At 49.8% G+C, this 25,189-nt stretch overlaps 1 protein-coding gene across 2 annotated transcripts in view; it reads right to left on the reverse strand.

The window, feature by feature from the left end:
- LOC123069769 (protein translocase subunit SECA1, chloroplastic) overlaps positions 1-25,189 on the reverse strand; it is a 60,440-nt gene that overhangs the window by 23,372 nt on the left and 11,879 nt on the right. The window contains exons 6-13 of one of the 2 annotated variants that reach the window (XM_044492707.1): positions 10,475-10,588; positions 10,055-10,168; positions 9,770-9,937; positions 8,948-9,123; positions 8,759-8,825; positions 8,361-8,507; positions 865-960; positions 704-772 (exon numbers count right to left, since the gene is read on the reverse strand). In XM_044492707.1, the coding sequence (XP_044348642.1) occupies positions 704-772; positions 865-960; positions 8,361-8,507; positions 8,759-8,825; positions 8,948-9,123; positions 9,770-9,937; positions 10,055-10,168; positions 10,475-10,588 (951 nt within the window). The remainder of the gene's footprint in view (positions 1-703; positions 773-864; positions 961-8,360; positions 8,508-8,758; positions 8,826-8,947; positions 9,124-9,769; positions 9,938-10,054; positions 10,169-10,474; positions 10,589-25,189) is intronic. The other variant, XM_044492708.1, reaches the window with a different exon arrangement.

A 25,189-nucleotide genomic window follows, 5' to 3' on the forward strand; every position in this document is an offset into this window, starting at 1 on the left:
TCCGTTCCCTAAAATTATCATGATTGTGAAGACTCCAAAATCATGACAGGCCTCAAAAGATCATAGTACTCCATCTCATCTGATTTTTGTAAGACTATATGGCCGATTTTCGGCATGCATTTTTTTTTGGAGGAAACCAATTTTTGCGTATTGATGACAATAGCTTGAATGGGTACTCCCTCCATTTCTGATTTGCGTAAGGCTACAATGTCAATTTTCAACTTTTCTTTGCGGGAAGCCCACTTTTCTATATATTCATTCTGCAGGAGGCCAACTTTTGCATACTAATGAAAATACCTTGAACAGTACTCCATTTCAGAATGGATGTTCTTTTAGAGTTGGGCTCAAGAATTAAGGGTTTGAGTAAAATGTCAATGTTGCCCCATCTCTTTATCCTCCGAAGGCAGTAAAGTTCTGACAGTTTTGGAGTACGAGATTTTTTTATGGCTAAAGTAGAAATGGATGTTCCATGCAAGTGCATTAAATTTTTTGGAAGAGTTCAAACAGTCACAGCAGGCAGGGGAACTAAAAAAATAGGGAAGTTCAAGCTGGCATATGAGTATCTAGATATATTTTGTCATGGCACTGATGAAGGTAAAATAGGAATAAATAACTAAAACTGCATTGGGAGTGTAGAATGACAAGTATTTTGAAAAAAGCTGGAGAGGCTGAAAAGGCATCTATTCTGAAACTGCGGGAATGCCTGATTGTCAATTCTGCGGGACTCATGTCGTTCAGTTCCTACTACATGAAGCCCACCTGTCGCAATGACCTGAATAAATGACGATGATGCCATAATCAGTTCATCACTATGGTCTTCAATAGCAAAGATAAACCAATAAAATATCCTTTCTATGTGCAAACCTTCTTCTTTTCTTCCTCTGTGTAAATCTTAAATTCATCTGCTATCTTCATGAATGCGGTTCTCAGAGTTGCAATTACCTCATCACGTGTCGGTCCCTGACATGTAAAAATACATAGGTGAGTCTGGATTCCTGTGCCTGTGGAGAGGGATCTTAACAGAATATCCAGAGATCAGAATAGCAGTTTCTGATGGTGATATACAAGGCTCAAACTGTGCAATTGTGTGGGCGGTTCCAAATCATTAGTGGTAGGTACACAAGTTCTAAGAACAAAAACTAAGAAAAAAGGCAAAAAAACTACCTAGCTTTCAGGTAGTGTGTGAGAAAAAAATTGAGTCATATCAAAAAAATATTAACCAAGGCAAATCCACCATGAGGGTAGTTTGAAGTATTCAAGTCATTTTGATGACAATAAATTGGTTGATTATCTGAATCTCGATTCCCCGGCAAGAATTCCAGTAAACCTGTGGGGAACAACTGCCTACTGACTTAGGAATCAAACTGCTTTGTTACAACAGTACTAATACCAATAACCGCAAGACACTCAAGATAGAATTACAAAAAATAACATTTTTGGACAAGAAAATACATTATAAATTTGAATGAACTGCTTCAGTACTGCTATGTATCAACCAACAAATAATATAATGCCAGATTTTCAAGCCATACGTACAGATCACAGGTCGTTTTCTACTTATTGTTAGAATAATTTGGGGCGCGCATCAATCCGTCGAGGACAAGCAATCACACAAGCACGAGCACGACACCGAGATTTGTTAACGACGTTCACCAACATGGCTACATCCCCAAGGCATGACTACGCGTGCTCCTCCCCATGTACCATATCACATGATACAGTCGATGATAAGCCTGCTGAGGCCGTCAGACAGTACTCTGAACACCGCACCACAGCCGGTCTAGCCACCCCTGCCGGAGCGTCCCTCTCCTGATCTCTTTCTAGCCTACCAGCTTATGTCTAGTCTATTTGGCTACCCCGCGGTGCCCTTATATCATAGGCCCGGGTTACACGCGTTCGACTCAAACACCTAACCCTCCACTGATTACGAGTCCAACTGTAGCACAACTCGTACACATAATATTTGACGCATTGCCCACATCAGATCCCGAGATGGAGCCAACCCCGTGCGCTGACCAGGTCCCGACCCCGCCCGTGCGCGCTGGGAGGGACCGCACGGGGCTCAAGCTTCGCGCATTTCTCCCGCCCGTGCATCGACAACCCCACCCATGGAAAGACCTCTGCCGCCCACCATAGACCAGCGGGACCTGCAGACGCCCATGCAGAATCCCGTGGCCCCTGTCACTCCCGGGCCCGCTGCGGCCCCCTCGCCAACCCCGAGCAGACACGTCATAGCGTGCATGGGTCTGGGCCTGGCCGCTTTGCTTCCCCACCCATTATCATGCACCGATCGCGCGGACATGCATCCACCACCCGCTCATGGACGTTGGGGGATTTTCTAGCCGCTGCCACCAAGGAGCTCAACGCTGCCTGGCCGGCGCCCGAGAAGAGGCCCCGCCGCCCTCTCGACTTCACCCCCCGCCGTGGCCGCTCAGCTTCCGCTGCGCCCACGACCGCTACCCCTCCCACCGCCGCAAGACGCGTGTAAGTGCAGCTCCTCCACACGCTTGGAATCGTCGGGACTAACCAGAAGATCTCGGCCGCAAAGATGAAGGCATACGACGATCTATTCGCGGCGCCCATCCCGCTGCCCGTGCTTTCGGCCATTGCCGCGCTGGTCGATCACGACATCCCAGCTTGCCTTGCGGGGCAGCCAACTATCCCAGCGCACGTCGACCTGGTGTGCGCGACTTAGTCCCTCCAAGACGCCGACACCCGTCGATCCAATCTTTATGGATCACGGCCACAAGATCGTGGTATGGAATGTGTGTGGTCTCAACGCACGCGCGCGGCGTTACGCCATTCGCACGCTGCTTGACACAACCGGCACCTCCATTGTATGCTTGCAAGAAACAAAGATTGAGTTGCTCTGCTCATCCGTCGTACTTGACACACTTGGCTCGGAGTTTGACGATTACACATACCTCCCGGCCCAGGGCACGCGCGGCGGCATACTCCTTGCATGGAGAAGTAGGATTGTGTCCATCTCGGGCCCCCAGTTCACCACGAACGCGATCTCTGCCTGCGTCACCACGGCCGCCGGCACGCCATGGTGGATCACGATAGTATATGGGCCCAGGATGATGCGGCCAAGGTCGCCTTCCTGGAGGAGCTGCGCGAGATCAGAGCAGGCTGTTCCGGACCGTGGATGCTTTGCGGTGACTTCAACCTCATCCTCCGCTCCGAGGACAAGAACACGGACAACCTCAATAGGCGCATGACGGGCAAATTCCGCAGCCTAGTCAATGATCTCGCGCTCAAGGAGGTATATCTCAATGGGCGACGTTACACGTGGTCGAACGAGTAATCGCCGCCGGCCCTGGTGCACCTCGATCGAGTGTTGTGCACCTCGGACTGGGAGGACGGGCACGGCGAATGCCACCTGACGTGCCTAGTGTTCGTCGTGTCAGATCATTCCCCCTTGTTGCTGGACTGCGCCCCCCGCACCTGTGTTGCACCGCAGGTTCCACTTCGAGGACCATTGGCTGCGCTTGGACGGATTCCACGATACAGTGGCCGCGGCATGGGGCTCCATTCACGAGCCCGACCCCTTCCGCCGCCTGATGCAGTGCCTCCAAGCCACGTCACGTTGCTTGACGAGTTGGAGTGCCAAAGTGGTTGGCAACGTGAAGACCACGTTGGCCATTGCTAGAGAGCTCATTGCGCGTTTTGACAAAGCCTAGGAGGACCGCATCCTCACGCCGCCGAAGGACTGGCTGTGCAAACAGTTGAAAGTCTCGTACCTCGGGCTTGCGTCCCTGGAACGAACGATCGCTAGACAATGCGCCCGCATTGCCAACCTCAAAGACGGCGATGCCAGCACTGCCTTCTTCCACCGGCAATGCTCCTTTCAACGGCAGAAAAACTGTGTCTTCCACCTCTCCACGAACGGCACGGTACTCACAAATCACGATGAGATGGCCGAGGCTGCATTCCGGCAATCTGACGCACTACCTGGCACGGCGGTCGAACGCGACCACACGGCGGACCTGTCGCAACTCATCGAGAGCGATCTCTCTGACCTCAACGCGCCCTTCTGCCCGGCGGAGATCTGGGAAGCCGTGAAGCGCCTACCTGCGTGCAAGGCACCAGGGCCCGATGGCTTTAATGCCGAATTCCTCCGCACGTGCTGGAGCATTGTCAAGCAGGACTTCATGGATGTGTTCCAGCAGCTTTTCGAGTTGCGTGGTTATGGCTTCTGTAAGCTCAAACAGGCCCTCCTCACACTGTTGCCGAAGCGCGCCGATGCCCAGGAGATGCGCGACTACCACCCAATATGCCTCATTCATCTTGTGGCCAAGGTTTTCGCCAAGGCCCTCTCGCTTCGGCTCGCTCCAAAGCTCGACCGCCTTGTCAGCCGCAATCAAAACGCGTTCATCATCGGACGGGGCCTTCATGAAAATTTCGTGCTCGTCAGGCAATCGCTCAAGCTGTTGAGCCAACTAGGGGCCCCCAGGGTGATGCTCAAGCTCGACCTCACGCGCGCATTCGACTCCATCTCCTGGCCGTTCCTCTTCGAGGCCCTGCGTCAATATGGTTTCAGGAATCGCTTCCTCGAGTGGATCGCCATCCTCCTGTCCTCAGCGAGCACCCGGGTCTTGATGAACGGTGTGATGGCATAAGGGAGGGTTGCGGCAAGGTGACTCCTTGTCCCCGCAGTTGTTCATGCTCACGGTCGACACTCTCGGTCAGCTGATACGGCGCGCCCATGAAACGGGCATCCTCCAGCCGTTGCATCGCGGAGGTCGATACTGGCTATATCTCTATACGCCGACGACGCCATGCTCTTTTGCCATGCCACGGAGACCGACGTGACTGCTGTCAAGGAAATCCTTGCCCTGTTTGGTAGAGCGTCTGGCAACGGCTGAACCTCCAATTCTCCAGCAACGAGTGTGCACTGTTCTTTGCTTCCACCTACATGATCATCGGAAACGGCATGAACGCCCTGTTATGGGAGGATCGCTAGCTCAACGGCCGCTCGGTTGGCGAGCTCATGCCCCTGCTCTACAACTGCATCCTCAAACGCCGACGCAAGGTCAGAACGGTGGCTGAAGGCCTCAACGGCAACGCATGGGCCCGTGACATCCAGGGTGTCCTCGGCATCCATGAGATTGGCCAGTATCTGCAGCTTTGGCAACTCACGCAGCATGCCACGCTCAACGATGCCCCTGACCAGCTGATATGGAAGTGGTCCGCGAGCGGCATCTACTCGACGCAGTCTTGCTACGCGGCACCTTTCAAGGATCCATGCACTCCTGCTCCTGGAAGCTGATCTTGAAGACTTGGGCTCCCCCTCGGGTCAAGTTCTTCCATTGGCTTGCCAATCTGGATCACTGCTGGACTGCCGACCGACTGGCCCGCAATGGACTACAGCATCATCCGCGCTGCCTTCTTTGTGATCAGGCACCGGAAATGATTCGGCACCTGCTGCTTGACTGTCCCTTCTCCAGGCAGGCATGGCATGAGACCCTGGCGTGGCTACGCATACTGGCACCGATTCCCAACCAGGAGCCCACCCTCACGGACTAGTGGCAGCACGCCAAGGACAGCACAATGCAAGGCCCTACAATCCGTTGCACTACTCGTATCGTGGTTGGTCTGGAAGCATAGGAACAGTTGTGTCTTCGACAACACGACGCCCTCCCTAGGCACGCTAGTCGACCGGATCAAGGAGGAAGCTTGTTCCTGGGCAAAGGCCGGAGCAGCCGGCCTTAGAGTAGTCCTACCCCCTTCATGGGATGTGCACTGAGCATTGTACCCGATCTTCGATTGTTCGTCCTAGGACGGCTGTAACCGACTTCCTACCTTTCCAATGAAAAGAAACGCAAAGGACTTTTGCGTTTTCTTGAAAATAAAAATTTGACGCATATTTTAACACTCCACCTTGGCGAATATGACCTCACTATCTTTTAGCCACCATGTGCAAATCTCCGTGTGCCTTGGACTTGAACCATTAATCATGAGTTTCGCTGCTACACCCTTGACTTCATATGACTCCACCTGCAACTGTAGTTCCATCTTTTTCTCCATTATAGTCAATGCTCCCACAAAAGTTATGTTCTTCTGCACTCTTGTTTGGTGTTACCAATCTCCCAGAGTATCCGTCCAACTCTATCACACACCGACCATAAAGTCACCATATCAACAACACCATTGTATCGTCACCCTAGTAGCTTCTTCCTTGATCTGTGTGAAAGTGAACAACTCGCATATTAGATGCCACATATAAGGATTTCCGAGCTCACCATTATCGCTATTGTTGACTGCATGTTTGCACTTCAAGGAATTCTTGGTTGCCCTTTAGTCATCTCGAGTCAAATTCGCATTTGTCTCATCCTTTTTTTCTTAACAGTCTCTATATGTCTGGTAGCTATAGTAGTCCGCCTCCTTTGGCATTTGTCATCCGCACTTTGTCATGTGCACTGAACACCACATAATATACGGCCATGTACTCTCCAAGCTTTTGACATTCAGACTTCCCACCACTTTCGCATATTCTCCATGGTCAACATTCATCCATCTGATACGTCAAACTCGATAGCTCTAGTCACCAACTCAAACCTGGTACTCGCCAGCACTGCTTCAGCATCCTCTCCACACTTCGTCAGACCACAAGTCTGACCACCAGTGCTATGATCTATCATTGTGTCCCATGCTTACCGCTCGCCTCGCCGCTATCACCATCCGAGCCTTCGTTGTCCCTGACGAATATACTAGGTCGTGAACCCAGACCACCTCAATCCTCACTGCAGAGAACAACCGATCATCACCGACCGATGCCAAGTTTCACGTATCCCTTGAACCATTGGATCCCAGCCCGAACATCATGCCCCTCACTTTTCCTGCTGAAATAATTTTGACTTATGCCGTAACCTCTGTCAGCATCGAGTGAAGTGTCCCATTAAACCCTAGCTCCACCTTCAACATGACTCCATGGTGGTTGTACATGCCACCCCACGCCCGTCGACTTCAAGCTCTCATGTGTACACCGTCTTGAATCAACCCCGCGCCATCGCCATGCTACACAAGCCCTTAGACATGCGCCGCGTGATGCCATGCCTAGAAGTCGGCCATCATCAGCATCACGCTCCTATGTCGTCGTCGATGAGACCACCGCCGTCTTCCATATCGACTGACATCCTTGTCGACCTACCAGGCCAAACGCCTTATATGTCTGTCCCCATCCAAACTGGCCCGCCTGCAACCATGTTCCACACCTCGCGCCATATCAACCCAGCACATCACGGTGCATTGCTAGACGCTCCTGTAAAACATGATCCTCATGACACGCTCCAGACTCCTCAAGCCTTCACCTTGACCATCACACAAATGTGTACCAGCAAAGAAAACTAAAGCAAAGTCCCTTGTAGCCTTCCCACGTGAACAAAAAAAAGGACATCAACAAAGCTAGCTAGCCAAACTCCTTATTCACCACACGTATGCCGATTTCTTTCTTGATGGCATCATGGCCTGACTCTTAGTCCTTGTGCCGATGTCCATTTTTGAAACAAATCCTCACGATGTCCAAGCACGACTCCAGGCTGAACATCCAGCGCCTGGGTCTCAACCCCTTTGTATGCAGCCCCTTCATAGACCTGTTCGTGCCAGCATGGGCCGTTGCTCCTGGCCTGGCTCGGCGAGCCCCCTGGGCCAACTCGCCAGCCCCTACAAGAGGACTCTCTGACTCAGATCCGAAACTTACCATCATGATCAATCTGATAACTTGATCCGGCGACTTGCGGTTGCCGATCCTGATTACTCTTCATCTTCTAGATCAAGACAATGACCTCCTTAAAACCTTGACCTGACACCACTTGTTAGAATAATTCAAGGTGCACATTGATCCGTCAAGGACAAGCAATCACACAAGCACGACACCGAGATTTGTTAACGAGATTCACCAACATGGATGCATCCCCAAGGCATGACTATGGGCGCTCCTCCCCATGTACAAAATCACATGATACAGTCGATGATAAGCCAGTTGAGGCCGTCAAACAGCAACCTGACCACCACGCACGGCCAGTCCGGCCACCCCTGCCACGGGCGCCGGACCATCCCTCTCGTGATATATGTCTTACCTAGCAGCTTATGTCTAGTCTATTTGGCTACCCCGCAGTCCCCTTATATAATATGCCCAGGTTACACATGTTCGGCTCAAACACCTAACGCTCCGCTAATTATAAGTCCAACTGTACCACAACTTGTACACACAATATTCGACACCTATTTTAACACTTATACTTCAGATTTCAACTAAAAATACATGTGGAATAATCATTTGGTGATAGATACTTAAATAACCCAAATATCTCTTAAAAGAGCATGCAAAAAATTTGTGATAACTTCAAAAGGCCTACCTTCTCACATGAGTAGGAGAGACGCTCTTCAGCTTCTAGCTCAGGTAATGACTTTTCTCCCCATTCTTTGACAGCCACTTCAACTGCATCTTTGATACATGATAGTGTATCTTCTGAAAGTTCACAAGGGAACAAGCTTTCATTTGTCTGAAAGAGGGGATAGTGCAATAAGCCATTGGGAACTGAACTTCATCACATATTAAATCATAACGCAGCAATCTAAAGAATAATTCACAGAATCTTGAAGGCCACTAGTCATCACTTTTTTTTTGATAAGGAAGCTTTTATTGAACTCAGATCATTACATCAAGATGATACAATTGCTAAGATCACTCCCGGCCTCTGCATAACTTATATACATATTAAAATAACTACTGAACATATAGTTCATTATTTACCTTCCATGTCTTTCTTGGTGGAAGCTGCTTTTTGGACACAATGACACCATCAACTGGATTGACAATTCTGCAACATGATTTCAGAATCAAAAGAAGATATAAGCAATGTTGAGCACCTGTAGAGGGAAAAAATCAGATGCAGTGTCTCGGATACCATTTGGGAATTCTCCTGACAAGGATTTTAAATACCTTGGCATAAGCATCTCACGCAACTTCAGCCTGGCCATGAATTCCGCATTGCCTCCAAGGATAATATCAGTGCCACGTCCTGCCATATTGGTGGCAATTGTCACTGCACCAAGGCGTCCACTCTGAGCTACAATCTCTGCCTCCCTCTCCACATTCTCTGGTTTAGCATTAAGGACCTTCAACAGAAAGTTCAAAATAAAAAACTTCAGATTGCTTTAGAGATCTTGGGAAATATAACAGGCGCAAACTAAAGGGTGAGAAGATGTAAACTGGAGTACATTTAATAAACTTACAAAGTCTGTACAACAACAACAACAAAGTCTTTTAGCTTTTAGTCCCAAACAAGTTGGGGTAGGCTAGAGTTGAAACCCGTAAGATCTCGAAAATCAAGTCATGGTTCTGGCACGTGGCTAGCTAACTTCCATGCACCCCTGCCCATGGCTAGTTCCTTGCTGATATTCCAATCCTTCAGATCTCTCTTAACGGACTCCTCCCATGTCAAGTTTGGTCTACCCCGACCTCTCTTGACATTATAAGCACGCTTTATCTGTCCGCTGCGCACTGGCGCTTCTGGGGGCCTCCGTTGTTTATGCCCAAACCATCTCAGACAATGTTAGACAAGCTTCTCTTCAATCGGTGCTACCCCAACTCTATCACGTACATCATCATTCCGGACCTGATCCTAAATAAACTTACAAATTCTATTTTAACAGAAAGTTGCTAACAAACTAAATTTTGAAAGAAAAAAGAACTAGTTAACTATGTGTTGTGCTAAACAGGGAAGGCAGGACTAGGTACCGTTTGTGAAGCTAACAAGCATACCTCGTGAGGAATCCCTGCTTCACGTAGTTGTTCTGACAAAGTTTCACTTTGCTCAACACTAGTTGTACCAACAAGCACAGGACGGCAAGCTTTATTCATTCTTGATATCTCCACAACAGCAGCACGCCATTTTCCACTTGTTGCTCTGAAAACAACATCTGAATCGTCCTGCAAAGGAAGAAGCATAGTCGAATATTCTCAGAAAGGGGGGACTTGGAAAATTGAATCGAGAGACCTACAATTACTACAAACTAAATATGCACAATGAAACAGGATGGCAATCACCTTCCTTATCATAGGCTTATTCGTTGGAACAACTGTAACTTTTAGTTTGTATATGCTCTCGAACTCCTGTCTTTCTGTAGCTGCAGTTCCAGTCATGCCACAGAGTTTCGGAAACTGTCATAAAACGTATCAGTTTCCTGCCAAATAACCCAGTGAACATCTCCGAAAGTAAACGGAAGAGAGTAATCAATCTAGCACAGTGAGCCATACATTCTTCATCACATTTACAATTTACCACTATCAACGGAAATGCTCAACAATGGGCTTTTTAGATGAATGCTCAACAATGGTTAGCGGCTGTTAAAGCTCAATTAGCGTTGAACATGATATAGCCAGTCAATGATTATTGGCTTATTGGCACTTATCATTTCGCAGAGGTCAATAACATTTAAGGATTAGAACGAAAGGATCGTCACTTGCCTGAAGAAAGAAGTTCTGGTAACTTATAGATGCGAGGGTTATGGTTTCATTCTGTATCTGCACACCTTCTTTTGCCTCAATTGCTTGGTGGAGTCCATCACTCCATCTTCTGCCCTGCCAAAATAAAACAATATACCTTAAACAAAGAAACTAATCTACAAACTCTTTATGTTTATATCATCACCCATGGCTTAGATTTTATAATTACACTAGATTTCCTATCTTTGAGATACAATAATTGTTACAAAATAAAAAGATTTGCCAAACCATCAAAATAACCTGATATAATAATAATCATAAGTCAGTCATCACTTGAGGCTTTGTGTCTTTTGCCCTCTCATTTATCTTCAGACATTGTGTGGATGAATATTTGTAAACCGTGGTGAAGGACGAGGAGATCAAGCATAGATAGCGAGAATACTTCGACAAGCTGTTCAATGGGGAGAATGAGAGATCTACCATTGAGCTGGATGCCTCCTTTGATGATATGAACAGACGTTTTGTGCAACAAATCTAGGAGACTTAAGTCAGGAGGCTTTAGAAAGGATGAAAGAAGGCAAGGCGATGGCCTCTGATTGTATCTCATTGAGGTGTGGAGAAGCCTTGGAGACATAGCGATAGTATGGCTAACTAAGCTTTTCAACCTCATTTTTCGATCAAACAAGATGACCGAAGAATGGAGGCAGAGTATACTAGTATCAATCTTCAAGAACAAGGGGGATGTTCAAAGATGTACTAATTACCGTGGAATTAAGCTGATGAGCCAACAATTAAGCTACCGGAAGTCACTGAGCACCGCTTAAGAAAAATGACAGGTGTGACCAAGAATCAGTTTGGTTTCATGCCTGGGAGGTCGACCATGGAAGCTATTTTGTTTGTACGACAACTTATGGAGAGATAAATGGAGACCTTTTGTAGCTACCACCTTTCAGCCTGATACCCATGAGAGATGGAAACTGTTGAGTTATATTAGTGATGTCTTTTGGCCTTTTGTATTCTAGTCTCTTGGCATCCTCATGTATGTGTATATATGTTGGCTTTGGCCTCCTAATAATATAAGTTGCTTTCCTAACACGGTATCATGAGCCTAGGTTAGGGATTTTTTTTGGGTGTCGACTGTTCTGCTCCACTTCATCTGCTGCCTCCCCGGCGGTCAACCTCGTCTGTTGCCGCGGCCGCCACCAAACCGATTTCCGCCGCCGGCTACTTCTGCCACCAGCCACTGGTCCACCTCCAGGTCGGGTTGTGCCTTCATCAGCCGCTGTTTTTCGCCGCAGGCCGCCGATTCCCGCCATCGGCCGCCATTTTCCCCCACCGGCCGGTTCCATATCGGGCTCTGTCTCGCCCATCTCGTCTTCACTAGCTCTGGATCGGGCGTCTGGTTGCTGCACGCCTGCGCGTCTGTCTCAAACTCTGGATCGAGTCACCGGCCGTCTCCACTCCTCTGGATCGAGTTGCCCCGTTTTCTTCCACTACGCACCGCTGCGAGGCAACCTGAAGCAAATCGGGCGCACGAATTCTCCCAGGTCGGGATTGACGGTAGCGACGGCGGGTTGCCGGTCTCTGCCAGGCCGCCGGCCCCACTATTGCACAGTTGCGGCTCCACTTGCTCAGTCCGCGTAGCCGGTCTTCGACGAGTGCCTAGCTGTGCGCCCCTACCTTCCCAGGCTGCTGCCTCCACTTGCTGACCTCCTAGGTCGGGCTTGTAGCGCTTGCTGCCTTCCGCTGTACGAAGCCGTGAGCTGTGGTTGATTTGGATCAATCCAGATCTGTTCTTGTCTATTGGTAAAAAAAGAGAGAGAGAGAGAGAGAGAGAGAAAAGAGAGAAAAACATATGTAAAAAGAGACAAAAAAAAGGTTCAATGTTGCCCTGTATTTTTTGACGGTGCTCCATACATGGATCCCGTCTCGCACGTGCGCCGTTCCTCGGTGCTTGGTGCTCGCCCGCTTGGAGGTGGTGGTTGTCGCTCTACTTTGACACATTTTGCGACATCCACCGGTGCTGCTGGCCGCTCTACATTGACACCTTCGGCAGCCGCACTACCTCCTGGTGTTGGTCATTCTTCAGCGATTCTTCCCACAACTTCCGCACCTGGTGATTGTCGGTTTCCACATGCGGCTCTACGTCTCGCTACTCTCGGTCGACTCTTCACGCGACTTCCACGGGTGGAGGCAACTGCTCATCGCCAGCAGGTGTTTCTACCTCGACCTCTTCTCACGTGTCACTGTCTGCGCGTGAGATTGCACAGCTGCGATGCCTGCTTGATGCTTGGGATTCTTCACCGACAGTTTCTGCAGGTTCTGTGACTAACTCCTCTGGCATTGAGAAACAACTTCAACTCATTCAAGTACATCTCCATGGATTCTTGATACTGGAGCGTCTTTTCATATGACTTGTGATTCTTCCACTTTGACCTCCGTTCGACCTGTCGAGCCTCCTGTCCGTGTTCTTACAGCTGATGGCACTCCCCTCCCTGTAGCTAGTCGAGGCACTCTTAGCACTTTTTCATTTCATGTTCCCTCTATCGCTCATGTTCCTCCACTTACCATGCAACTCATATCTGGTGGTCAGATTGTTGACTCTAGTTGTAGGGTCATTCTCGACTTTGATTCATGTTCTGTTCAGGATCGTCGCACGGGCGCTCTGCTTGGTGCTGGCCCTCGACGCTCTGATGGTCTCTGGGAGCTTGATTGGCTTCGTCTTCCCTCTGCTGCCACCACCGCCAGTCTTGCAGCCCCTGTAGCTGCATCTACCAGCTCTTTTCAACAGTGGCATCATCGTCTTGGGCATTTATGTGGTTCTCGTCTCTCGTCTTTGGTTCATCGTGGTGTTCTGGGGTCTGTCTCCGGTAATGCTTCGTTCGATTGTCTGGGTTGCAGACTTGGCAAGCAGATTCAGCTGTCCTACCCTCACAATGAGTCAGTGTCCGAGCATCCTTTTGATCTCGTTCACTCTGATGTTTGGGGTCCGGCTCCCTTCGCTTCAAAAGGCGGTCATCGCTACTATATTATCTTTATAGACGATTTTTCTCGGTACACTTGGATCTATTTCATGTCTTCTCGTAGTGAGGTCTTATCTATATACAAAAATTTGCTGCCATGGTTCATACCTAGTTTTCCGCTCCTATTCATGTTTTTCGCGCAGATTCAACTGGTGAGTATATCTCTCATGCGCTACGAGGATTTCTTGCTGAGCAGGGTACTCTTACTCAATTCTCTTGCCCTGGTGCTCATGCTCAGAATGGTGTGGCTGAGTGCAAGCATTGTCACCTTCTTGAGACGGCGCGTGCAATGATGATCGCCGCCTCTCTTCCGCCTCACTTTTGGGTTGAGGCTGTTACCACTTCCACCTATCTCATCAACATTCAGCCTTCTACTGCTCTACAGGGTGGTATTCCTCTCGGATACAGTGATGGGCATAAGGGCTATCGGTGTAGGGATCCTGTCGGTCGCCGGATGTGTATTTCCCGGGATGTGACTTTTGGTGAGTCCCGTCCCTTCTATCCGCGTCCATCCTCCTCGGCTTTTTCAGCGGAGGACATCTCTTTTCTTACGTTTCCGGATACACCTCCCTCTGTGCCTAATATTCCTATTCCTCGTCCTGCTGCAGATCCAACGTCATCCTCTCCTACGGATTCTTCTCCTCTCATCGCATGACTCTCCACCTTCATCACTGATACCTTCCCCTTCTCCACCTTCATCATCGATACCTTCCCCTTCTCCACCTTTAGCACCGATACATTCCTCGTCTCCAACACCAGTGATTCCACCTCTTCCCTCCTTTCCTTTCCGTTATACTCGTCGTCCACGTGTTGTGGATAAATTCACTGACGTGCCATCTACTTCTTGCGCGTCATCCTCCTCATCGCAGCCAACTTATGGTCTTCGGGCTCGGCCTCGCCCTCCCCCTGACCGCTGTTCTCCTAGTCGATATGGTCTTTCGGCTGTACTTGAGCCTACCTCTTATCGCGAAGATAATGTTCATCCTGAATGGCAGTTTGCGATGGCAGAGGAGCTAGCTGGTCTTGAGCGGACCGGCACGTGGGATCTTGTTTCTCTTCCTCCCGGTGTTCGTCCGATCACTTGTAAGTGGGTCTACAAGGTTAAGACTCGCTCCGATGGTTCTCTTGAGCGTTACAAAGCTCGTATTGTGGCTTGTGGCTTTCAGCAGGAGCATGGTCGTGATTACGATGAGACTTTTGCTCCTGTGGCCCATATGACCACTATCCGCACACTTCTCACTGTGGTCTCTATTCGCCATTGGTCTGTTTCTCAGCTTGATGTTAAGAATGCCTTTCTTAATGGTGAGTTGCGTGAGGAGGTTTATATGCAGCCACCACTAGGGTACTCTGTTCCTGATGGCATGGTATGCCGTCTTCGTCGCTCTCTTTATGGCCTTAAGCAAGCCCCTCACGCCTAGTTTGAGCGTTTTGCCTCTGTGGTGACTGCCGCTGGTTTTTCAGCGAGTGCTCATGATCCGGCACTGTTTGTCCACCTTTCAGCCCGTGGTCGGACCCTTCTATATGTTGATGACATGATCATCATCGGCGACGACCTTGAGTATATCGCCTTTGTCAAGGCCCGTCTCAATGCACAGTTTCTTATGTCCGATCTTGGTCCTCTTCGTTACTTGGGATTGAGGTTTCCTCCACCTCTGATGGCTTTTTTATTTCCCAAGAAAAGTATATCCAAGATCTTCTTACTCGTGCGACTCTTAGTGATGAGCGCACTGTTGAGACTCCTATGGAGCTCAATGTTCACCTTCGCGCTTCTGATGGTGAGCCCTTCTCTGATCCGACATGTTATCGTCATCTTGTTGGGAGTCTTGTCTATCTCGCTATCACTCGTCCGGCTATCTCCTATCTTGTCCATATCTTGAGTCGGTTTGTTTCTTCTCCCACTTCGGTACACTATAGTCACCTTCTTCGTGTTCTACGGTATATTCGTGGCACGATCTCTCACCGTCTCTTCTTTCCCTGCTCCAGCTCGTTACAGCTCCAGGCCTATTCGGATGCTACGTGGGCTAGTGATCCTATGGATCGCCGTTCTTTCTGCTTACTGTGTTTTTCTTGGTGGTTCTCTCATTTGCCTAGAAGACGAAGAAACAGACTACAATTTCCCGTTCGAGTGCAGAGGCTGAGTTGCGAGCTATGTCTCTTCTGACAGCAGAGGTGACTTGGTTACGATGGTTACTGGAGCATTTTGGTGTTTCTGTTACTACACCTACCACCTTCTTGTCAGACAGTACAGGTGCTATCAGTATTGCACGGGATCCCATGAAGCATGAGCTTACCAAGCATATTGGTGTTGATGCTTCTTATGTGCGCGCTGCAGTGCAGGATCATGTTGTTGCTCTTCGGTATGTGCCTTCTGAGTTACAGCTAGCTTTCCAAACTCAGTGTTGTGGATCCACCATGAGGTTGAGGGGGGGAGGTGTTAGAGTTATATTAATGATGTCTTTTTGGCCTTTTGTATTCTAGTCTCTTGGCATCCTCCTGTAACCTTTTGGCATCCTCATGTATGTGTATATATGTTGGCTTCGGCTTCCTAATAATATAAGTTGCTTTCCTAACAGAAATCAGATCCGTACTACCCTGTTGTTCCCTTAGTGGCTGGTCTAGTTGCTCCCCCTAATGTGCAACACCATTACCATGCTTCCTTGAATACACCTTCAGGTGCTCCTCTTGCTCTGTTGTCCACCTCAGCACACTACCAATCGGAGCTGATGCAACATCATCTTGTCCACCTCGACACACTACCAATCGGAGCTGATGCAACACCATCACCTCGCTTCCGTGAATAGACCTTTAGGTGCTCCTCTTGCTCTGTTGTCCACCTCGGCACACCTCTAGGCACGCTACCAATTTGAGTCGGTGCACAAACCTACACATCGCCAGTGTAGGTCAATGCTTGTGTCAAAGGAGTCACATGAGCTAATGTGCTATTACTCTCCCCCTCTTGACCAATTTCACCAACCTGAGATGGGTCAAAGACCTTCAAAATGACACGGAGATCGGTTTTTTCACCCTAGAAAGGTTCCGATTCACGAAATGTAAGAGCATCTCTAGCCATTGCCCCCCCCCCCCGGGGGGCTTGAAAAATCACCGTCTGGCGGCGAACCAGCGTTAAAATCAACTTGGGGGCGATTGGGTTCCCAGCCGCCGCCCCCAGGCGCCGATATCGGCCCAATTTTGGCGCAAATTTGCCCGCTTTTCAGCCCATTTTCGGCCCGCTATCGGCGCAAATCGGGCCATATTAGCTGTGCTTCGACGCAAATTCAACATAAGCTACTTTTTAACACATAGTTCATCACAGAAAATCAATAGAAATCAAATAGTTCAACTACAAATAGTTCAATGCAAATTATATAGTTCAACAAATAAAAACTCATATTTCATCACACGTCGAGCTAGGCGTTGCCCTTGAGCCTCCGTAGGTGCTCCACCAGATCCTGCTGCAGCTGTTGATGCACCTGTGGGTCCCGGATCTCCTGACGCATATTGAGGAAGGCAGTCCAGGTTGCCGGTAGCTGGTGATCAACTTGGGCAAGAGGACCCTGCCTGTAATATGGTTAAGTGTCAAACAGTGGCTCTTCCTGCTCGCTCTTAATGATCATGTTCTGCAAGATAACACAGCAAGTCATGATCTCCCACATTTGATCTTTCGACCAGGTCTGAGCGGGGTACCGGACAACAGCAAATCGAGATTGGAGCACACCAAATGCCCGCTCGACATCCTTCCTGCAAGCCTCCTGAACCTTCGCGAAGTGGGAGTTCTTGCCTCCTGGCACAGGGTTTGAGATAGTATTCACAAATGTAGACCATCTCGAATAGATGCCATCTGCTAGGTAGTATCCCTTGTTGTAGCCCATTGACCTCGATGTTCACCGGAGGAGAATGACCTTCAACAAGCTTGGCAAAGACAGGGGAGCACTGCAGCACGTTGATGTCATTGTGAGTTCCTGGCATACGAAAGGAGTGCCAAATCCAGAGGTCCTGTGTGACCACTGCCTCAAGTACCACACTGCAACCGTCTTTCGCGCCTTTGTACATCCCTTGCCAAGCAAATGGTCAGTTTTTCCATTTCTAATGCATGCAGTCGATGCTTCCAAGCATCCCAGGTGGACGCACAGCCGTCGGTATCCCGCCCTGCGCGGCCGGAGCGCCGGAGAACTCGCCCAGAAAGGTGTGGAGAGGTTGCCGCGGCGAAACCCCTCTCTTTTCCGGCGGGGAATGGCCTATCTAGCGGTGGTGGGCGGTGGGCGGCGCCGGGACCGGCAAGGTGGCGGGAGGTCGCGCGGGGGTGGGGGCGAATCTAGCCGTTGGTCTTCACTTTTTCCCTGACAGTGTGGCCCAGACGTGGTTTTCTCTTCCGCCGGAGCCCCCGAGCGCCCCACGGTATGCTGGGTTCGGCCTGGGATCGCCGGGCCCAAAAACGGGCCAGAGCCGGCGGATTTCGGCATATTGGGGGCGCGACTGGGGGGTTTTTTCGGCGCCGGCGAGAAAAAATTCGCCCTGGGGGGCCTGTTGGGGGCGCGGCTGGAGATGCTCTAACATCCATGCTCACAAATGTTCTCTCAGATGGAGTCCAACATTTGTACCCTCTTTATCCTGAAGAATACCCAATAAAGATGCACTTAACTGCCGGAGGATCCAATTTATTGACTGATGGCCTATGATCACGATCAAAACAAGTGCAACCAAACATCTTGGGAGGAACTGGAAATTTATTTCTACGAAAACCAACTCACACGGTGATTTCATACCTGTCACCTAGGATGGCATGCAATTGATCAAGAAGGTGGCCATCATGACAACTTCACTCCAAAGGAACTTGGGCACATCCATGGTGAACATCAATGCCCGGGCCATCTCCAGTAGGTGGCGATTTTTCCTTTCAGACACTTGATTTTGAGGTGTGTCCACAAAAGATGTTTGATGCAGGATGCCCTTGTCAGAAATGAAGGCGCCAATGGCCTTGTTAACATACTCAGTGCCATTGTCTGATTTGAGTTCTTGAATTGTCACATTAAATTGGGTCTGAACAAGTGCATAAAAAGTCTGGACCACCTCATCTTTATGTCTCGGAAATAAATGAATGTAACGGAGTACTGCATACCACTGTTAGATAACACTAGACATGTCCATACATCAGAATGGATTAACACAGAAGAAGATATGCTCATGATCTCCTTACTCACATATGAGCCCCTGGTATGTCTAGCAAACTCACGCGCATCACAGTTCAGCTTGCTCTTGTCCACACCACTCATTACATCAACAAATACTTGATACATTTTGTCAAAAGACATATGTTCCATACTACAGTGATGGATTAAGGCTCTAGCCTCTTTATCATCAGCAACTGCAGCTAGCATGTGCATTCCCTCCCGGTCTGTCTTGCTGCGGTCCATGTACCACAGTCCCCTACGCCTCGCTGCAGTCCTAAGACTCTTGCCCATTGATCTCTCCTGGATCGAGCACACAACCTTGTCCATAATTATTCCACAATCAATTTGGTCAATCAAAGCACTCAAGGATACTAAGTTGACGGAAAAAGCTGGCACATGCGACACTGAGGATAATTCAATACACAGTGTGCAGCAGGCTGTCCCAACTGTTGTGATGGGCTAGGTTGTGCCACTGTCGTGTAAATAGTTTTCTAATGTGTGTGGGACTGCGGGATATGGGATGCGAACTCATTAAAGTCTCCAGAAACATGTTGTGATGCTCCAGAGTCAAGCACCCATGCATAATTTATTTTATGAGATGCTATTGATGCGTGTTCAAAACTAGCCATGGACAGGGGTGTGTGGAAGTTAGCTATCCACGTGCCAGAACCATAAGTTGGTTTCGAGATCTTATGGGTATCAGCTCTAGCCTACCCCAACTTGTTTGGGACTAAAGGCTTTGTTGTTGTTTTTGCTATTGATGTGTGTTCAATCTTACCTTTTATTTGTCGACAAAGTTGACATAACTAGTAGCAGTCTCCTGTCCTCGCTGCTTCACCTCGGCTGAGGTAGCTACATTTGCCTTGAGAGCATTCCAATAACCACCATGCCCAGTCTGACCACCACTCCCATTCCGACCACCTCTGTTGCTGCTGCCACCACTATACCCTCTGCCTCTTATGGGTGGTTCTATGCAAATCCGACTGATATGCCCTGGTTGACCACACTTGTAACAATCCCTAGAACCTCATTGGTCAGCCACTCTGTAAGCAGATTCATTTCCATCTCCTCTAGATTGCAGGTGTACCTCTTCCTGGGACATCGCAACAATGTCCTCATCTAGAGACACAAGCGCTGTATGTGTGCCTGCTCTCAAAGCCTTGATTGAGACCTTTTAGAAACTGCATCACATGCCTGCGCTCAACCCAATACCTGGCAATCTCCATGGATTATGCATGGGGAAGCTAAAGTGGATCACACATATCCAGATCGGCCCAAAGGTGTTGCAGCTTATTCACATACACCACCACGTTTTTCGTCACAGCATGGATCTTGTCTTCGATTTGAGACATGAGCATCAGAGTTCCCCTACATGAGTACCTTTTGGACAGCAGGGTCCACACATCAGAAGCACTCAAGAATGCCTGAACAGACGCTGCAATAGCAGGAATCAGAGAACTGAGCATACAAGCCAGTATCATGGAGTCAGTGACACTCCACTTTTTCCATTCTGACCTCTCCTTGCCAACCGGTTCTTCAACCGTTCCAAGGACATGTCCCATCACACCCTTTGTCTTCAAGACCAACAAGGCCCGCCTGGTCGGCCCGCCTCGACCAGCTCAGGTAGCTGCTCACGCCATTCAACTTGACATCATTGTGCATGAGCTCAAGCAGATCTGTGTGGGACACAACAATGGCGCCACCTGCAGGAGGTGACCCCTCGGCAGCTTTCATAATCATGAGCGACGCAAGTTTCTCTATAGCAGCAGTAAATTCAGTCCACATGACTGCCTCCGCCTCCTCTTCTCCTGGATGTACCATCTACACTGTTGCGTCCTTCCTCTGCAATCAACAGCCACACCACAACCAGGATCACTCACTTCAGCTACTCACTTGGCTGTGAGACCTCTCCTACGTGCGCCAGCACCAAGCTAGCCAGCAGCGCCACCACCAACTCCAACCAGCACCAGCAGCTCTCAGCAGAATAAGCAGTACCGCACGCAGCAGCACCTGTGCTTCCTCTGCCAAGCAGCACCAAATCACCCAGCAGTACCACAGCACCCATTTCGTATTCCTCTGCCAAGCCCTGAGAGTTCAGCAGCCAGCAGCAGCGCCTCCCGCGCGCACCACGTCCCTCTAACCAAGCCATCGAGAAACAGCACCAGAAGCAGCAGCAGGCAATGAGAACCAGCAAGGGGGCGTGGAGATCCTCGTGACCCTGACCAAGCCCCACCGTCGTTGTGCACCAGACCTCGTTGCTGACCCCTGCAGTTGCCCCGCAGCCCCACCGCATTGCGAGCTGCACGCCCACAACCGCCCAGATCCGCTGTTGTCTTCCCGCCGGACCCCGCCGCCTCGCCAGCAATTACGCCACCGTCGCCGCCTCCTCTAATACTCTGCCCTCTGATACCATGTAAGCCGTAGAGGAGGGGCTCCTAACCTGCTTGATAGGTTGTGGCGGCACTTGTCTCCGGACAGGGACGAGCTCGTCCTTCTTTAGACTACCCATAGTGGGCAGTAACTTAGACTAGTAACATGCATATGTTACTAGTCTATGTTACTACCTCTATAGTGGGGAGTAACATATGTGTGGTATCATGCAACTCTTCATTTATTAGGTTGTAGACTCATCTTGTCTTGGTATGTGTGATGTTACTCATAGTATGAGTAACTAGCTATGTTACTACATGACTCTCTTTCATCATTAATTACTTGCCACATCATCTATTTTGTCTAGATAGGTGTGATGTTACCACCTATGTTACTCCCACTATGGGCAGTCTTAGGTCAGTCACGATATAGGCCTGGGCCACATGGGCCAACAGGGATGGGCCACACATACAACAATATTCATGACTATGTTCTTAGTCAGGGTGCAAATGCATAGAGAAATGCTGACAACAGAAGATTTTCTGGTAGCACAATTGCACAGGGATTCACTATATCAAGGATATAACAAATAACCAAAAGTATACATCCATTAGCTATCAAAGAGTTGCTCCAGACATCAGCTGAGTATGATTTGACATAGCAAATGCACTAACAAGGAGACATCGGAAAGAATCAATTTTGGGGATGGATATGATAAATGGAACTTTCACTTACAAAACAGAAATCCCTCTCCTAACATTTTTCCTACTCCCCGCCTGTCCCACTTTAGGATGATTCACGGATCTTTGGAGAAGTGTATGCGACGTAGATCCATTATATACACATAAAGTTAGCCACTCATATATAGTGTTGGCTTCCTCCCCCTGAACCGCTCCCGCGATGCACCCCGCGCGCGCGTCAGGGGGGCCCTCGATCCGCCCCGGCGAACTCCTTCCCCTCCAGCCTCTCCTCCCCCTCGCCGCCGCCCCGTGCGACGCGGGCGGCGGCGGGGCCTTTCCTTCCCTCCCCTGTTCGAGGCTGCGGCGGCGCGGGTTAGCCGCTCGTGGGGTGCTGTCACACCCTGCTTTTTGTAACATGGCATTTGCATTAATAAAGCATGAAAATTTGGACCAACAAAAACTTTTGCATTATTTGGCTTTTTATTTGGAGTTGGTTCTTCTCTCTGTGATTTTCAAGTGCTCTTTAAAAGTCAACACAACTCCACCTCATATACTTCGTCTCCTTGCCCCAAAACCCCCTCTGACCAGAATCAAATTTGAACAACTTTGTACTACCAACTTTCTCTCCTTGATCCCAACTTTTGTGAACATGATCACATGACTAAATGAGGCCACCACACCAAGTGGTGCATCAAGGAGAAGTGATTTGCTCAACTAGATCTGCACAAGTTCATTCCTGCCAATTTCTAGGGTTTACAAAAGTTGCATTGGCAACTTTGCCCAAATGAGCTCAAAATGGGTGGAAGGCCCTAATTATATGTGCCATTTCACCCTGTGGAGTCGCATGACAAATGGAAATCATCTACTTGCCCAAACCAGCATCAAACACCTTCTGCCACTTTACCAAAATCCCATTTTTGGCCTCTCCCACTAATCTCCATGAGCTCTGCTTTTTACCACAACCCCTCCTAGTTCCCCCTATCACCTGGATGCTTTTCTGCCCGAGGAAGCAATGATGAAGGGAGGGGGAACCCAATTTTTCTTCTCTGGACAACAGATTCCTCCCTCTCTCTCAGCCTCCTTCTCTCCCCTCAGCTTTCCAGAGCATCCAAGGCTCTCTCCAGCTTTTGCCCATGCCCCCTCCAGCTGCCAGACACAAGTGGATGCGCGGGGACGCGGGAAAACCGCGGATGCCGGCCAAAGTCGCGCTCTGGAGCGCCTGGCTGGGCACCCGACAGTTGACGCCACGTCCCCCGACCACCTCGAGCCTCCCCCGCGCGCCAGTCGATGCCCCTCGACGTCCGCTCCACGCCAGCAGGCTGCCCACTTGCTCCCGCGCCCTTCTCTCTCTCCTGCAGCTCGCGCCAGAGCGCCGCCCCGCTCGGCCAATGCTCGCGCCTCTCCTGTGGCCCGCCCGCAGCTCGTCCCTCTCCTCCTCTCTCTCCCTGGCACCCTAAACCACTCCCACGAACACCCCCGAGCCCCCATTCCCTCTCTAACGGCCACCTGAGCCGATCCCGCGGGCACCCGTAGGCCACGCCTACGGTGGACCTCGGCCAGCCTATAAAAGGCAACCACGAGCCCCTCTCTCACTCCCTGTCGCTCCCCCACACTCCTAATCAACCTCCCGCACCATCCATTCGTCTCCAGAGCCGCCCAACTCGAGATCGAGCTCGAGCTCCGCCGCCTCGGCTCGTCGGCGTCCGCGCGGTAAAGGCCTCCTCCGCCCCCGTTTTCTCTCGATCTGGAACCGCGCGGCCTCGCTGACCCTTTCCCCTCTCTCCCCCACTCTTTTTGCAGCCGGGAACGACCGGAACCATCGACGCCCAAAGCACCTCCGCCGCGTGACCTCGTCGCCGGCGAACCAGGCTGCTCCGGCAACCATCTCCACCACCACCCGAACGGCGACATCCCCCTGAGTCCAACGGTACCACCCACGCATCCTCCCGTGCCCTATATCACCGCCGGCGAGCACGCCGTCGCCTCTGGACGGAGGTAGACGACGACGGCCGTGGGCCCTGTCCGTCAGCCTCACGCCCTGACGGGTGGGACCCACCTGTCGGGTTTAAAAACGCACACGCGCGCGCACCGGTTCGCCCGTCGGTTGAAGGCGTACTTCGCCTTTACGCCTTCGACGTGGCGGCCTCGCGCGGGCCGATTTCCCCCCGGGGCCTGCTGCACTGTGGCCTTTCCGGCCCAGTGGCACAGTGCCACTTTTCTTTTTCTTTTTCTGTCACTTTTCTAAAAATTCCTCAGGATAAAATATTTATCCAAATGCAATAAATCCAACTCCTAAAATCTTAGAATAATCCCACCTATTTATTGATGTAACTTTCACACACATCCATTACACTTTTCTGCACTGTTCAAATTTAAATTCAAATTGAACAATAAAATCCCTGTTTAAAAATCCAGTACTCTGTCCCCCTAACTCCAAATCCAAAACTAAGAATTTTCCCCTTCTTAGTTTTCCTCCTAGTATTTTACAAAAATAAGTTGACATTTTTCTGAGCACTTTGACTTTTCTGTTTTTATTATTGTCTTATTTTTCCGTTGTTTTCTTGCGACGATTAGATCCCGTGTTTGACGTAGTAGTTGGAGAAGAAGAAGGAGAAGGGCCTGAAGACTTTGAAGACCAAGCCAATCAAGGCAAGCAGCCCTTTGACCATGACACCCCTCTTGTTCATCGGTACCCTTTTTTTTTACCGATTGCATGATGATGAAATATGACGGTGGTAAACTTGTTGTGAACCACCACATGATGCATACCCTACCTATGACTTTACCTTGTTCATGATTGCATTGACAAGAGACTAGTTGATGCAAAAATGATGCATGTGTACCATGAACTCTTCGTGGTTACATTCTTTCGAAAACCCCATCGGGTGCCCCTAATGCCCTTGGGAGATGTTGAACTATGGACACCACTTGCGGAAGAAGTGATGTACCAAAAGAGAGCTTTTGGTGTGTGTATAAAATGATGGATTAGATTTATGTGTGATTACCGTCCCAACCAAACATGTGCAACCACTCTACCCCTTTATGGGACGGGGCATTATTGATTACCTAGGCTGATACTAGCATGGGGCCCGCATTACTAGTGACGGGAGAGTCGTTGTTGCGCTCTCTCGGGACGGGGTCGTGCCAGGTAGGGCGGCCATGACTGTTTTTACAGGGCACCGGACACACCGTTGGTACCCCGTGCTTGTGGTATGTGATAAATACGGGAGCGAGGCCCCACAATTTTAAGATATGAAACGTTGGGCACGGGGGTTACTACCAATCGAGTGGACTCTATGTTAGTGTCGTCTAGGGAAAGGTAGTGATCGGGTGCTTACCCCGGGTACTTGAGGTACCGCGGGATCGTGGATGACACGAAAGCTTCCCAGATCTTGTGGGTAAAGTGCGCAACCTCTGCAGAGTGTCAAACTATTCGAATAGCCGTGTCCACGGTCATGGACAGTTGGGAGGTGCTACTTAAACTATGTCCAGAAA

The sequence above is a fragment of the Triticum aestivum genome, chromosome 3B (genome assembly GCF_018294505.1).
Source record: "Triticum aestivum cultivar Chinese Spring chromosome 3B, IWGSC CS RefSeq v2.1, whole genome shotgun sequence".
In the NCBI taxonomy this organism is placed as follows: Eukaryota; Viridiplantae; Streptophyta; class Magnoliopsida; order Poales; family Poaceae; genus Triticum; species Triticum aestivum.